Here is a 15461-nt window from a genome sequence, read left to right on the forward strand (position 1 = left end):
TTCAATGGGAGGCGGAGGCGTTTTTTTCCCTGCAAGTGGAAAAACCATCTAGTGGGAAAAGGAAGCGACATGTCCTATCTTCGGGCGTTTACGCCTCTGACCTCCCATTGACATCAATGGGAGGCAGAAAAAGCGTATTTTGCAGCGTTTCTTGCCCGCGGCGCTCAATGGCAGATTTTGAGGCAGATTTTCTGCCTGCAAAAAACCCTGTGTGAACCCAGCCTTATTAGAGTATGTTCACACTGAGTTTTTTGATGCGGAAAGCGCGCCGCAAAATTCGCCAAAAACCGACCGAAAATGCCTCCCATTGATTTCAATGGGAAGTGGAGGCGGTTTTCTCCCGCGAGCGGTAAAACCGGCTCGCAGGAAAAAGGGACATGCCCTATCTTCGCGCGATTCCGCCTCTGACCTCCCATTGACCTCAATGGGAGTCAGAGAAAGCATATTTAGTGGCGTTTTATGCCCACGGCGCTCAATGGCCACGGGCGAAAATCGGCGTGCAGGGAGTGGAAAATCTGCCTCAAACTTCCAAATGGAATTTTGAGGCAGATTTTCTGCATGCAAAAAACTCCTTGTGAACCGCAGCTAAGAGAGGGTTACAGTGTATCCAGTGTAGACAACTAAAAAGTAAAACATCTGAGCTCCAGGCTGATAGTTTTTCCCCTTCACTGATACACTGTAAGGCTATGTTCACACGGGGTCTTTTGCCGAGTTTTTTGACGCGGAAACCGCGTCGCAAAACTCGGCAGAAACGGCCCGAGAACGCCTCCCATTGATTTCAATTGGAGGCGTCGGCGTCTTTTTCCCGCGAGCAGTAAAACTGCCTCGCGGGAAAAAGAAGCGACATGCCCTATCTTCGGGCGCTTCCGCCTCCGACCTCCCATTGACTTCAATGGGAGGCAGGAGAAAGCGTGTTTTATGCCCGCGGCGCTCAATGGCCGCGGGCGAAAAACGGCGCGATAATTGCTATTCACACGGAGTATTTTGGGGGAGGAATATCTGCCTCAAAATTCCGTTTGGAGCTTTGAGGCAGATATTCCTCCCCCAAAATACTCCGTGTGAACATAGCCTAACCATCCAGAAAGAGGTTTGTGTTGCTGATGTATTTATCTCCCAGAGCATAGTCTAGAATGGATACAATTGTTGTAAACCTCAGCCTGGTTTGTACAGATTTTCAGCCTCTGGATGTAAGCAAGAATGGTCTCATTCACTGACAGCAAGCAGAAATTTTGATAACTGTGAGCAATTGAAACAAAGTATATTAGAAAGCTGTATAATGCTTTGTCCCTATTAGGCCATATAGACTTCATGAAGGGGTACCCCACTCTGGAGAGTGTAGGGGCTACTGCTCTGTTGGCCTCAGTCTTATATTACATGGTCACCCATTTACTCATTCATGGCCTGCTGCAACACCTCCAGTCCTAAGGCAGGCCCCTTCAATATATAATACTAGAAGTTACGTAACCAGAGGGCGCCTTTGCACCTACTAAAAAGTCTCCCGAAGTGCCGATCAGCAGGCTGAAATCCCATCCTGGGCTACGCCAATATTAACACTTTCACATCTGAAACTATTCGATGCCATACACGTCTGATCGGTTTGGGACCTCCATGCCTGTTACTCCGTTGTTGGTGGAGAGGTGACAATGCGCGCGTGGTAATTCTCCATTAGGGTCTGTGGGTTTAGCACGATCGCTGACTACGGTAACGCAGGACCAGGCACCCCTGTTCTTGGCGTTATATGGGTTGCAGCAACTGGCCCCTTAGATGGGAGAAACACCCCTTTTTAATCCGTTATTCTGCAACATCGACCAGCAGATCAGTATCATAATAGAGAATCACAAATAGAATGTTGTATCCATCAACAGCAGCTTGTTGACTGTTTCCAGTTAACAATGTGATATTTTGTTTACTCTGAAAAAACAAACCGGTGCATAGGTGAAAAAAAAAAAAAGGAGCTTTAATTTATCGGTCCTGCAGATCTGTGTTTGTCGGCTCTGTGTACAGGCGAGTTATCCCTATGCTTCCTATATGTGGAAGGAGGCCAGGTCATGTCGGGAGTGATGAGTAATAGTGTCGCAACCTACTTGTCGCTGCTCTTTTTCATAGTCGGACCTCTCCCACGTATGATCAACCATTCAGAAATGTCTTAATGACTCAAAGTCGGGCCTCTCCTATGTGGTTTGTATTGGGAAAGACGTCACATTGTCCTTACGTTGTGTGCTGTGCGTCTCCATAGATTGTTTATTTTACGTTCTTTATAAAAATGTAATTGATCTAATGTTGCCTGTATAACTTTTTTTAACCTAGTGTTTTTTTTTACATTTAAGGAAAGAGGAGAAACCCAAAGTTGCCTAAGCTTCCGATTTTTGATCAGCCGGATCCCACTCCTCCCACGTAAGTCTAAAAATAAAATATATGGTGTTTTTATGATTATTTTTACTTTAAAGAGCGCCTGTCACCTCTCCTGACATGACTGTTTTAGTAAATAATTGTATCACTCGTGAAATAGCAATTCTGGAGCATCTTTTCTTACAATTTTATGTTCCGTTTCTCTGTTATTCCTCCTGGAAATGTATGACTACATTGATAACTGGGCGTTACCAGTTGGGGGGGGGGGTGTCCTACACAGACTGACAATGTCCAATCAGTGCTGTCAGAGTGAGACTGTGTAGGGACACGCCTCTTTGACAAGGGAAATGGAACACAGAGTTGTCAATTCATTCATAAATTTCTAGGAGGAATAACAGAGGAATGGTAGAATGCAGAGTTCTAAGTAAATATGTTCCGGAATTGTTATTTCATAAGAGCTACATGTATTCTTTGGACAATCCTGGCGTTGTTAGAAGGGCTTCCCGACGACCAGTTGATCACAGGATGTCCCACTGCTGGAACCTCCAGCGATAGATTGGAATCGGTTTAGTTGTAAAGTTTTCTGTTCGCCTGCAGCGCCCCTGCAGGGGAAATAAAGCATTACACGCTTATTGAAATTAATGAGCTTAACCGTGCAGCGCGTGGATGTACCGCCTCCTCCGGAGGAAGAGTTACTCATTGTAGTCGCTGTCCACTTAGGTCAATACATGATGGTCCTGAATTAGCTAGCAGGATATATAGATATGTTTTCTCTAAACCAGTTTTAATTTGATGTTACAAGACTAGTAAATGTCAAAAATGATCAGTTCTCGTGTGTTTGTCTGCTAGAGCTCCTCTTCTCTAGTTTTATGTGAAAGTGTCACCCCCACAACACCGTGCTACTAGATGTTGTAAGGTTTTAAAGGGGTTTTCTAATTATTAACAATAGATACGCCATCCGTGTCTGATCAAAAGGTGGTACAACGCAATGCTTACAGGTGGATATTAAACTGTACTGAGCCCCGTGCCTCCCCCTTCATTCTAGACCTCGTTATTTACCCCCTAACCTAGCGCCGTGCATATACGTCATCTGCGGTGGTTAGTTGTCGCAGAATGCCGTACATAGACGTAATTCTGATCGCACGGTTACAGGAGTGTGCCTACAGGATCGCTCCTGGAACCAGCTGTGCTCCCACTGCAGCAGCCAGGATCGGAGATAACTGCGATCCCAGCCGTTAAACCTCTTAAATAACAGTCAGTGGCAATTGCTGTCACCCATCCCCCCCCAAATAATAATAAATGTTAACCAATAACTGTCATGTACCTGATAATGGTAATATAAACTTCATCTCGTCCCAAAAAATAGCCCACATACGGCTACATCGACGGAAAAATAAAAAGTTATGGCTCTAGGAATGCACCGATGGAAAAGCAAAAAAGGCCAAAATAGGCTTGGTCGTTATGGGGTTAAAGAAGTTTTGTTACCACAGACTTTTATGGCATATAAAGCTGAAGAGGTGGCACATGTAACTCGATGAGGAAACCCTTGTTGCAAGGAAGAATTTGTAGCAAACTCTCAACTCTGAGAAGTATTGTGTCTATGCAGGTTTTCTGTTTCTGGATGTTAGCGTTTGCTTCTATTTACTTACAGCAAGCAGAAATCTTAAAAATTGTAGGGAGTTGCAGAATATCTTATACAAAGATTAAACTAACTATCAGTACAGGATAAGTAATGTATGTACACAGTGACTCCACCAGCAGAATAGTGAGTGCAGCTCTGGAGTATAATACAGGATGTAACTCAGGATCAGTACAGAATAAGTAATGTAATGTATGTACACAGTGACTCCACCTACAGAATAGTGAGTGCAGCTCTGGAGTATAATACAGGATGTAACTCAGGATCAGTACAGGGTAAGTAATGTATGTACACAGTGACTCCACCAGCAGAATAGTGAGTGCAGCTCTGGAGTATAATATAGGATGTAACCCAGGAACAGTACAGGATAAGTAATGTAATGTATGTACACAGTAACTCCACCAGCAGAATAGAGAGTGCAGCTCCGGAGTATAATACAGAATGTTGCTCGGGATCAGTACATGGCCTTTCCTCAGGGCCAACTGAACATCAGCAGAGGGAAGGCGCTGCATGGACGAGCCCTTGTACCTGTGTACACTGTATAAAACAGTGTAACTCCAAAATTGATATTTATGGGGATCTTGTAATAGTAGATTGAAATGTTACACGTTTAATAAAGTCTTTCTTCTGCGTGAGGTCGGGGGTCTCGTGTTTGTCGCTCGCTATTATCTACAGGCAGCTAGATATGAGACGGCTAGAGGGACATCCTAGTGAATATCGGAGGTGCCACAGAGCTGACATCACAGTTGAGTTGCCGCTGAAAGAATCCCCAGCTGTTACATTCCTGACATTCCATCTGCAGACTGCATGGCGTTGAGCTGATTTCATAGGCTTTGTCTGTGCTTCGCTGTCGCCTCCTGCTGGCACGTGCTTGCCGGTTCTGGCTATTCTCTGACGTTTTGTAGGTTCCTCTTCTGTTGTCATTGGTTCCCTGGCTGAATCTAAAACCTAGATGTACCAACAGGTTGCCTTATCGATGTAGATCATGCCAATAATCTGTGCTGACAGAACAATGTCCTGGAGTGATTTAGCAATTGTCTGAGCGGTCCGCAGGCGAACCTTCCATTGTTTAGTTTTTGCCGCAATTACAATTTAATATATTTCAGAAAGAAATACCATTCTATTGGATATGCCATTGTCTGCTAGGTGAGAGTTCTGCCTATCGGGAGATCGGGGTACCTCTGCCCCCCGTTCACTAAACGGAAGTAGCTTGCAGCCCTGGTGCTCGGGTGCCTTCAAAACTTTAATGAAGTCTAGCATGAGTGCGGCCATATTTCCTTTTAGTCTCTGCCTGGATGCAGCTTGCAGAACAGGAGATAGGGCGGCCGCATTGACCGGATAGGCGAGAATCCCAGATGTGGATAGACCATTAACAACTAAGGTGAGAGAATCCCTATAAAAAGTACCTGTCAGCTCTCTTGAATTGTCAGTGTTGCATTCTCCTTGAAATAACAATGCTGGAGCGTCTGTGTTGTGCCACTCCTCTGTTATTCCTCCTGGAAATGTGTGGAAGAAAACAACTGGTGTTACCATTTGCCTTGTCAAAAGGTCTCTTTCCTACACGCCCATACACGCTGACAAAATTAGGGTATGTAGGGAAACGCCTTATTAACAAAGGGAATGGTTGCACCCAGTTAACAATTTATTCACGCATTTCCAGGAGGATCAACAGAGGAATTTCATGGGGGAACACTAGGAGAGCGGACAGGTCGGCTTTAAAAGGTTCTTTTTCCTAACTTTTAAACAATTAGAGCAGCGTCCTGCGAGGCTCTGAAGGAATGTAGACATCCATTGAAAACAATGAAGCCCGTTGACTTCAGTAAATGCCGTCATGGCCGACCCACTGATCACAGCTGATTGCCGGGGTCTTGTTGCTTGCAGTTCTGTCATACTGTATAGGCCTTTTAAAAAAAGGTTGCATGGGTTAAAAAAAACGCATTTCAGATTGGGATTCGTGCTCCATAGAAATAATTTAGAAGCGGCTACATTCAGCGTCGTCTCGTAGGAGGCCGGCACTACACACTTATGTGGTTTTGGACGTATGAATTTTTTACCAGTGATCTGCGACCCTCCAGATCTTGTGAAACTACAACTCCCAGCATGCCCTGCTAGCAACAGGCTGTTAGGACATGCTGGAAGTCATAGTTTGAAAACAACTGGAGAGCCACAGGTTGCGGATGACTGGCCTGTGTTCCCGCCGCAGCCCTTTTTCAGATTTTCGTTTTCGTTTTTTCCTCCCCACCTTCCAAAAGCCAGAACGTCTTTATTTTTCCGTCTATGTAGTCCTATGTGGGCTTGATTTTTGCGGGACGAGTTGTAGTTTTTCGTAGCACCATTTATTTTGCCATATAATGTACTAGGAATCGGGAAAAAAAATGATTTGTGGGGTAGAAAATGAAAAAAAACAGCGATTCCTCCCATGTTTTTTTGCGCGCTGTTTTTACGGAATTCACTGTGCAATTAAAACAACATGTTAACTTTATTCTGCGGGTCAATACGATTACGGCGATACCAAATATATATATAGTTTTTCTATATTTTACTACTTTTACATGTAAAAACCGAAGTGTAAAAAAGAAATTTTATTTTGTGTCGCCAAATTCCGAGAGACATAACTTTTTTTCTATTTTTCCGTCGATTAAGTGGTGTGACGGCTTATTTTTTGCGGGATAAGCTGTAGTTTTTAATAATACCATTTTGGGGTACATGCAACGCTTGGATCAGTTTTTTTATTTCATTTTTTGTGGGAGATGAGGTGACCAAAAAATAGAGATTCTGGCGTTCACAATTTTTGTTTTTTACGGCGTTCACCGTGCGGGTTAAATAATGATATATTGTAATAGTTCAGACTTTTACGGATGCGGCGATACTAATTATGTTTATTTCTTTTTTTTACTATTCTCTAGGGGGAAAATGGGAAAAGGTTTTTTTTAACTTTTTTAATTTTTTCTTTTTTATACAAAAAAAAACTTACTTTAACTCATTTTTACTTTTATTTTATTATCCCCCTAGGGGACTTCAACCAGCGATCATTAGATCGCTTGCACGATATACTGCAATACTAATGTATTGCAGTATATCGTGATTCTGACAGGCCGGAGGCAAGGCTTAATAGGTGCACAAAGATGGCGGACCTGGGGGCCTTCATTAAGCCCCCAGGCAGCCATAGCAACCATCGCCCCCCCCCCCCGCGATTGCGTTGCGGGGGGCGCGATGAACTGTTAGAAGGGGTCGCCCCCTCTTTCTAACGATTTAAATTCTGTGGTCGCTATTGCCTGCAGCATTTAACGAGTTAAACGAGCGGGATCGAGCATCGTTACTCTGAAGTGTCGGCTGACGCAAACAGCCGACACCCGCATCGTATGGAGCCAGTTCACTCCGTGAGCCCACTCCATACTTCCCCTACCCGACTTTGGCGTATGGATACGTCAAATGTCGGGAAGGGGTTAATCTCCGTAGTAGTGAGAATGATAACATGGGAGTATTTGTATTATGTTTTAGCTTATTCGCTTTCATCTATTTATTTTCCTTCATTTTCTTAGGCCACCACGTGACTTGGACTCAAAAGCATGCATCCTGATTGGAGAAAAGGTAGGTCTGATAGGGGTGTGTCTAACCACAAGCTTGTTGATGGTTTCCAATTGCAAACTGCAGAATTGTCACTGCAGCTCTGGAATATAATACAGGCTGTAACTCAGGATCAGTACAGGGTAAGTAATGTATGTACACAGTGACTCCACCAGCAGAATAGTGAGTGCAGCTCTGGAGTAAAATACAGGATCTAACTCTGTATCAGTACAGGATAAGCAATGTAATGTATGTACACAGTGACTCCACCAGCAGAATAGTGAGTGCAGCTCTGGAGTAAAATACAGGATCTAACTCTGTATCAGTACAGGATAAGCAATGTAATGTATGTACACAGTGACTCCACCAGCAGAATAGTGAGTGCAGCTCTGGAGTATAATACAGGCTGTTATTTACCATCAGTACAGATGCTGATTGGGAGGAATGTAGGACTCGGGAACCCTGTACCAATGATCAATGGGTATCCCAGCGAATAATCTGCCACCCTTTTACAATGTTGTTCTTTGACCGTGCCGCATACAATATAAATTCTTGTGTATTTGGTTAACCGTGTTATCAGCTGGACGTCCCATTTATAGGAAGAACCTTTAGCAGTGGTTACAGGTCGATGACTAATCTGCAGTAACAGCGGTGTCTCTGTCTTGGTTGTTGAACGAAGCTTAAGACAACATCTCCTACGTTTGACATGATTAATTATTTCTACATTAAATGAAGCAAAAAAATTACTTGGACACACTTTCCAATCTAGATCGCCAGGATCCCTTTTGGTGCTACTTGCCGATTCGCACGTTGTCAGCCATAAGGATGCCAGTCCTAGAAATCTTTCCAGGCACAAGCTTTGAGCTGTGCGTTCTGTAGTGTTCAAACGCCTTTAGGTTTTTATGGGTCTCCTGTGTGATACTTGCAATAGAGCAGCTCTATAAGGGGGGGGGGGGGGGGGGTTATAAAGCTGTAATATATGTGTCTGTATACGTTCTAATCAGACGGAGCACATGGGTTTGGCACGGTGTTCCGGTTTTCTAGGAAGCTACGGTAGATCCCTCAGCAGGTTCTCGCCGTCGCCCACACAGTGCAGATATCCAGTTCCCTGTTGTAACCTGATTGCGATGCATGAGACCACTCCTTCCTGACTTCATGCTTGATGCTATGCCCTCTGGCTGAGCCCGATCAGCAGTCCTGTCGGGGGGAATTCCTGTAAAGTTGTAGCACTAAAGTCTGCAGCTCCTGTCCATCATAGCTAGTATATGAAAAGGGTTAAAATAATCCCTCCAATTCTGATCGGACAACAGGCGTAGAGAAACGCTATTGCACGCTAATCGGTAGAGTTGTCGAGGAAGACGTAAGACGCCTGATGAGTACCGTGCACGAGTCTTATCAATCAGAATAGGAAAAGTGCACGATACTCTACCGGTGCTGTGCGGTTACATCGGAATGGGGGGGGGGGGGCACTTTAAAGAAATGATACAGTAGAAATAAACACAATGGTTTCCAGTATTTCGCCAAGAGGCGTCTGTTTTATCTCCCGTCCTAGAATTAGACCACGCTAAAAATATTGGGAAATGGGGCGGTGGAAACGTTTTTTTTTTTTCTTCCTCTCGCTGAGGAGTACAGACCGCCCCCTACTGCTCTGATTGTAGTTTACACCAGTCAAAACTAAGCCCCACCTTTTCCGTTAAGCCACACCCCTTCCTAATAGTTCAGCTGATACATGGGGAAACCAAGGTGTGAATAAGGCAAGTCTTAGCATTTTTATTTTTCCATAGGTTTAGTTGCTCCTTTAAGCTGCTACGTGGGAAGATTACTGGCAGCGTCTGTGCGTCTGCTGAGTGCGATCAGACCTAGGCTTACCCTGATTAATTCTGCGTCGACTGATGTCATCTCTGCTCAGAACTTTTGTCGAGAACGTGCTCGGTCACTCCCCAGGCTGATACATTTTACCTGCACTGATACATTGTAGTAGGGCAGGGAAAAGATCTGTACTGCTAATGTTTTAGGTTCCCAGATGATAGTTCAGTCAGGCCTCTTAGCAAATGTTCCTGTTCAATGACCGCAAGCAGAGATCTTAAAATGGTTAGAAATTGAAACAGTATATTAGAAAAATGCAGAATTTTTTGTTGATAAAAAGGGTTTTTCAGTCTCCGGCTTCCTGATTTATTGTTTCTAACCACTGGGACCCCCACTTGCAGTTTTTTGCTCAGCACCTGGACAGGCCTGGCCCCTTTGTTCTCGTGATAGATGGTCGGACCCCCCACTGATCAAGAAGTGATGGCATATTCTGTGCTTAAAGTTGCTTAAAAAACAATCACTCAATATTATATTTAAGCAATCGACTAATCCTCTTCTTGAAGGAGCTCCACTTTAATATCTTACATGGGACCTGAGAAGGTTTGTACGCTGTTGCCTCTTAATCCCGTCCGTCCACTGAAAGGGAACCTGCTGAGTTCACAGGGGCCGGGCAGCGGAGCCTGGTGGAAACTTTTCAAAGTTGGTGGCGAATGAGCTGTTCTTTATTTAAGTCTAATTCCGTGTACCTGTCACTTCAGATATGCCCATGACATAAGAATGGAACATTGTGTTCCCGGTAGAGCATTTGTCCCTGGAGCTGCCAAAATATGTGCAAACCCCCCACCGGGCTGAACTATATGACGTAAGAAGGTGGCCAGACTTAAAGGTGCTGATCTAAAGAAACGCTTGCCCTAGCATCGCGACAACATGCACAGCACAACTCCGCTTGCTCTGCTACAACCCGTTAACGAAGGCGAGCTGCATGCGATGACGCTGTGTGCCAAGATCTTTCTAATTACGCAGCACATTCTCAGCTGGCCGGCAAGGGAAGGAGGTGCCATCCGAATGGGAATGGCCCTTTTGGCAGCTCTCCAGGCCATATAATCACAGCAGCACTGCGGGCCTGTCGTTTGGCCGGCAGAGTGACGGTGACGCTATGATAATGTTCTTCTTTCTTCTTGTACTTAGAACTTTGAGGTAAAAGCAGATGACTTATTACCAATAGAAGAACTGGGCCGAGGAGCCTACGGAGTGGTGGAGAAGATGCGCCATGTACCTAGTGAGCAGATAATGGCAGTAAAGGTAAAAGATGGATTTCCTTTTTTGGGGGCCTTTCCCTTTTTTAAAGGGGGTTGTCCAGAATTAGAAAATCATGACTGCTTTTTTTTTTTCTTCCCAAAAACAGCGCCGCACGTGTCCAGAGGTTGTGTGTGGTATTGCAGCTCAGTTCCATTAACTTCAATGGTGCTCAGCTGCAATACCAGACACAACCCATGGACAGGTGTGGCGCTGTTTTTGGAAGAAAGTGCCATGTTTTTCTAATCTTGGACAGCCCCCTTTAATTCTTTATAATGGTGATTGAACAACTAGTATAATGTTATCATCTGAGTTGGTTAATTTACAAGCAAAAGCTGTTGGGGTATTTTAGGTTCCCCTCTCCTGCCCTGTAGGATCCATCAACAGCAGAGGGGCGCCTAAAATACCCCAATGCTCACATATGTCCTTATGCACACTGAATGGGGTTGTCTCATCAGGATACTCACTCTCCATTTGGCTTATTATTTGTGGATGTCAGAGGGGGGGGGGGGAGGGCCTGGTTTATTCATGTAAGTTTTTAGACGTACAATGAAGGGGTTGAAGAGCTTTGCACTTTTCTGACTGAATGCTGTTCTCTCCTCTGCAGCGCATCAGGGCAACTGTGAACAGCCAGGAACAAAAGAGACTTCTGATGGATCTCGATATATCTATGCGCACAGTTGACTGTGACTTCACTGTGACGTTTTACGGAGCGTTATTTAGAGAGGTAATGGGTTGCATTTGAAGGGAATTAAGGATCTAAAGGTCTTCAACTGACACTCAAAGAGTCAGTGGTAAATACATTAATGTAGACTGTTCACCTAAAAACCAATGCCACCCATAAGTGATTATTCAGAAGGTATATGGTAAAAGTATTACTCCTGAATGCTGGTAGGAGGCGCTTCCCCCTTCTGAGTACTGTTCTTTATCTGATCTGCTATAAGAAGGGGGGATGGAAGTCACAACTACTCTGAGCACATTTTGGGGTTAAAGTGGTTATCACTTTTCAAGCTCTTTGTGCTGTTGTTATCAGAAAGCGATTAGCTTTACGTAGCAGGCATTAACTGCTATACTACTGCCCCCTATATACAAGAATATAACTACTATAATCCTGCCCCTATATACAAGAATATAATTACTATAATACTGCTCCTATATACAAGAATATAACTACTATAATACTGCTCCTATATACAAGAATATAACTACTATAATACTGCTCCCTATATACAAGAATATAACTACTATAATACTGCCCCCTATATACAAGAATATAACTACTATAATCCTGCCCCTATATACAAGAATATAACTACTATAATACTGCTCCTATATACAAGAATATAACTACTATAATACTGCTCCCTATATACAAGAATATAACTACTATAATACTGCCCCTATGTACAAGAATATAACTACTATAATACTGCCCCTATGTACAAGAATATAACTACTATAATACTGCCCCTATGTACAAGAATATAACTACTATAATACTGCCCCTATATACAAGAATATAACTACTATAATACTGCCCCTATATGCAAGAATATAACTACTATAATACTGCCCCTATATACAAGAATATAACTACTATAATACTGCCCATATATACAAGAATATAACTACTATAATACTGCTCCTATATATAAGAATATAACTACTATAATACTGCCCCTATATACAAGAATATAACTACTATAATACTTCTCCCTATGTACAAGAATATAACTACTATAATACTGCCCCCTATGTACAAGAATATAACTACTATAATACTGCCCCCTATATACAAGAATATAACTACTATAATACTGCCCCCTTTATACAAGAATATAACTACTATAATACTGCCCCTATATACAAGAATATAACTACTATAATACTGCCTCCTATATACAATATAACTACTATAATACTGCCCCTATATACAAGAATATAAGTACTATAATACTGCCCCCTATATACAAGAATATAACTACTATAATACTGCTCCCTATGTACAAGAATATAAGTACTATAATACTGCTGTAACGGCAGGGGGTAGGGAGACGGACAAGTGAGCCCTAATCTACCCGCCACTCTGTCCCTGCCTACTTGCAACGACCCGCCCTAGGCGACGGGGTACAACTGGGCGGCGGTCCCTGCGCTCAGTAAGTGCACGACAAACATACAAAGAACACGAGCAAGGAAAAGGGGCCGTTGCCCACGGCAACACCGTGAGCAACCAGAGTGGTGAACGAGCCGAGTCAAGCCAGGAGTGTGCGAGGTACAAAACGAAAAGCAGAAGAGTAGTCGGTAAGCCAGGGTCGGTATGGAGCAGGATCAAAAATAGCAGGAGCTGTAGCTGGGCCAGGAACCACAAGGAAGGAAACAAAAGCAATAAGCACCGAGGGACAGGAAGTGCAGGCTTAAATAGACCGAGGGCGGGAGCTAGCTGAGTCTGGCCAGGTTACGATAGGCTCTCCCACTCCTAAGCCTGCCAGCCTGAATGGTGGAAGCAGGAGTCAGTCTCAGGGATGTATTCTCAGGTGCTGACTGATAAGTTCTGGGAGTTAACCCCGCAGTGCCTGGCAGATCCTTTACAGTACCCCCCCTTTTATGAGGGGCCACCGGACCCTTTCTAAGTGGACCTGGCTTACTGGGGAAACGCAGGTGGAACCTCCTGACCAATACCCCAGCGTGAACATCCCGGGCGGGTACCCAAGTCCTCTCCTCGGGCCCGTATCCTCTCCAATGGACCAGGTACTGGAGGGAGCCTTGGACCATCTTGCTGTCCACAATCCTGGCCACCTCGAATTCCACCCCCTCCGGGGTGAGGATGGGAACAGGAGGTCTCCTCGAGGGAGCCAAGGACGGGGAGCAGCGTTTGAGGAGGGAGGCATGAAACACGTCGTGTATCCGAAAAGACGGGGGTAACTCCAGCCGGAAGGAGACAGGATTGAGGACCTCAATGACCTTATACGGCCCAATAAACCGGGGAGCAAACTTCTTGGACGGAACCTTGAGACGCAAGTTCCTAGACGACAACCACACCAGATCCCCGACCATAAACAGGGGGTTAGCAGAACGTTTTTTATCAGCCTGAGTTTTTTGTACGCTCTGGGACACCTCTAGGTTTTTCTGAACCTGGGCCCAGACTGTGCACAGTTCCCGATGAACGACCTCTACCTCAGGATTGTTGGAACTACCAGGTGAAACGGAGGAGAACCGTGGATTAAACCCAAAATTACAAAAAAAAGGAGAGACCCCAGACGAGTTACTGACCCGGTTATTAAGGGAAAATTCGGCGAGGGGAATGAAAGAGACCCAATCAAATTGACAGTCAGAGACAAAACACCTTAAGTATTGTTCTAGAGACTGATTAGTCCTCTCCGTTTGGCCATTGGTTTCAGGATGGAAGGCAGAGGAGAAGGACAGATCAATCCCCAACTTCATACAGAAGGCTCTCCAAAACAATGAAACAAATTGTACCCCTCTGTCCGAAACAATATTGACAGGGACCCCATGGAGACGCAGGATGTGTTTGACAAACAAGGTAGCCAACGTTTTGGCGTTGGGTTGTTTCTTGAGGGGCACAAAGTGGCACATCTTACTGAAGCGGTCCACCACCACCCACACCACCGACTTGCCTTGGGATGGAGGCAAATCGGTGATAAAATCCATGGAGATATGTGTCCAAGGTCTCTGGGGAATGGGCAACGAACGCAGTAAGCCCGCTGGTCGGGACCTGGGAGTCTTGGACCTAGCACAAACCTCACAAGCGGCGACGTAGGCCTTAACGTCTTTAGGCAACCCAGGCCACCAATAATTTCTGGTAATGAGGTGTTTGGTACCCAGGATGCCTGGATGGCCAGATAGTGCGGAGTCATGATTTTCCCTAAGTACCCTTAGCCGGAATTGCAGGGGAACAAACAGCTTGTTCTCAGGAAGGTTCCCGGGAGCTGCACCTTGATCAGCAGCAATTTCAGAGACTAAATCAGAATCGATCGAGGAAATGATTATACCTGGAGGCAAAATACAAGCAGGATCTTCCTCTGAAGGAGGGCTGGCCATGAAGCTACGCGACAGTGCATCAGCCTTAATATTTTGAGACCCAGCCCTATAGGTAACCAAAAAATTGAATCTGGTAAAAAATAACGCCCATCGAGCTTGTCTCGGGTTTAGCCTCCGGGCAGATTCTAGGAACACCAGATTCTTGTGGTCGGTAAGGACCGTTACCTGGTGCCTAGCCCCCTCCAGGAAGTGGCGCCACTCTTCAAATGCCCATTTAATGGCTAAGAGTTCGCGGTTGCCAATATCATAGTTACTTTCAGTTGGCGAAAACTTCCTGGAGAAGTAGGCACAGGGGCGGAGATCGGTGAGGGACCTGGTACCCTGGGACAAGACAGCCCCCACTCCCACCTCAGATGCGTCAACTTCCACGATAAATGGCTCCATTTGGTTGGGCTGAACCAGCAGCGGGGCCGAGACAAAGCACTTCTTAAGGACCTCAAAAGCCTGGACAGCCTCAGGAGGCCAGTGGAGGAGATCAGCACCTTTGCGAGTGAGGTCCGTAAGGGGCTTAGCGATGACCGAGAAGTTAGCAATAAATCTCCTGTAATAATTAGCAAACCCCAAAAAACACTGTAACGCCTTCAGGGAGGCAGGTTGGACCCATTCCGCCACAGCCTGAACCTTGGCGGGGTCCATGCGGAATTCATGAGGAGTGAGGATTTGACCCAAAAATGGAATCTCCTGTACCCCAAACACACATTTTTCGGTTTTGGCAAACAGTTTATTTTCCCGAAGGACCTGGAGC

General features: G+C 44.9%; 1 protein-coding gene across 2 annotated transcripts in view; it reads left to right on the plus strand.

The window, feature by feature from the left end:
• MAP2K6 (mitogen-activated protein kinase kinase 6) overlaps positions 1-15461 on the plus strand; it is a 41688-nt gene that overhangs the window by 9182 nt on the left and 17045 nt on the right. For both annotated transcript variants that reach the window (XM_075845156.1, XM_075845157.1), the window contains 4 exons: positions 2328-2394; positions 7531-7579; positions 10550-10663; positions 11265-11384. In XM_075845156.1, coding sequence (XP_075701271.1) covers positions 2328-2394; positions 7531-7579; positions 10550-10663; positions 11265-11384 — 350 coding nt within the window. The remainder of the gene's footprint in view (positions 1-2327; positions 2395-7530; positions 7580-10549; positions 10664-11264; positions 11385-15461) is intronic.

The sequence above is a fragment of the Rhinoderma darwinii genome, chromosome 13, assembly GCF_050947455.1.
Source record: "Rhinoderma darwinii isolate aRhiDar2 chromosome 13, aRhiDar2.hap1, whole genome shotgun sequence".
NCBI classification, from domain to species: Eukaryota; Metazoa; Chordata; class Amphibia; order Anura; family Rhinodermatidae; genus Rhinoderma; species Rhinoderma darwinii.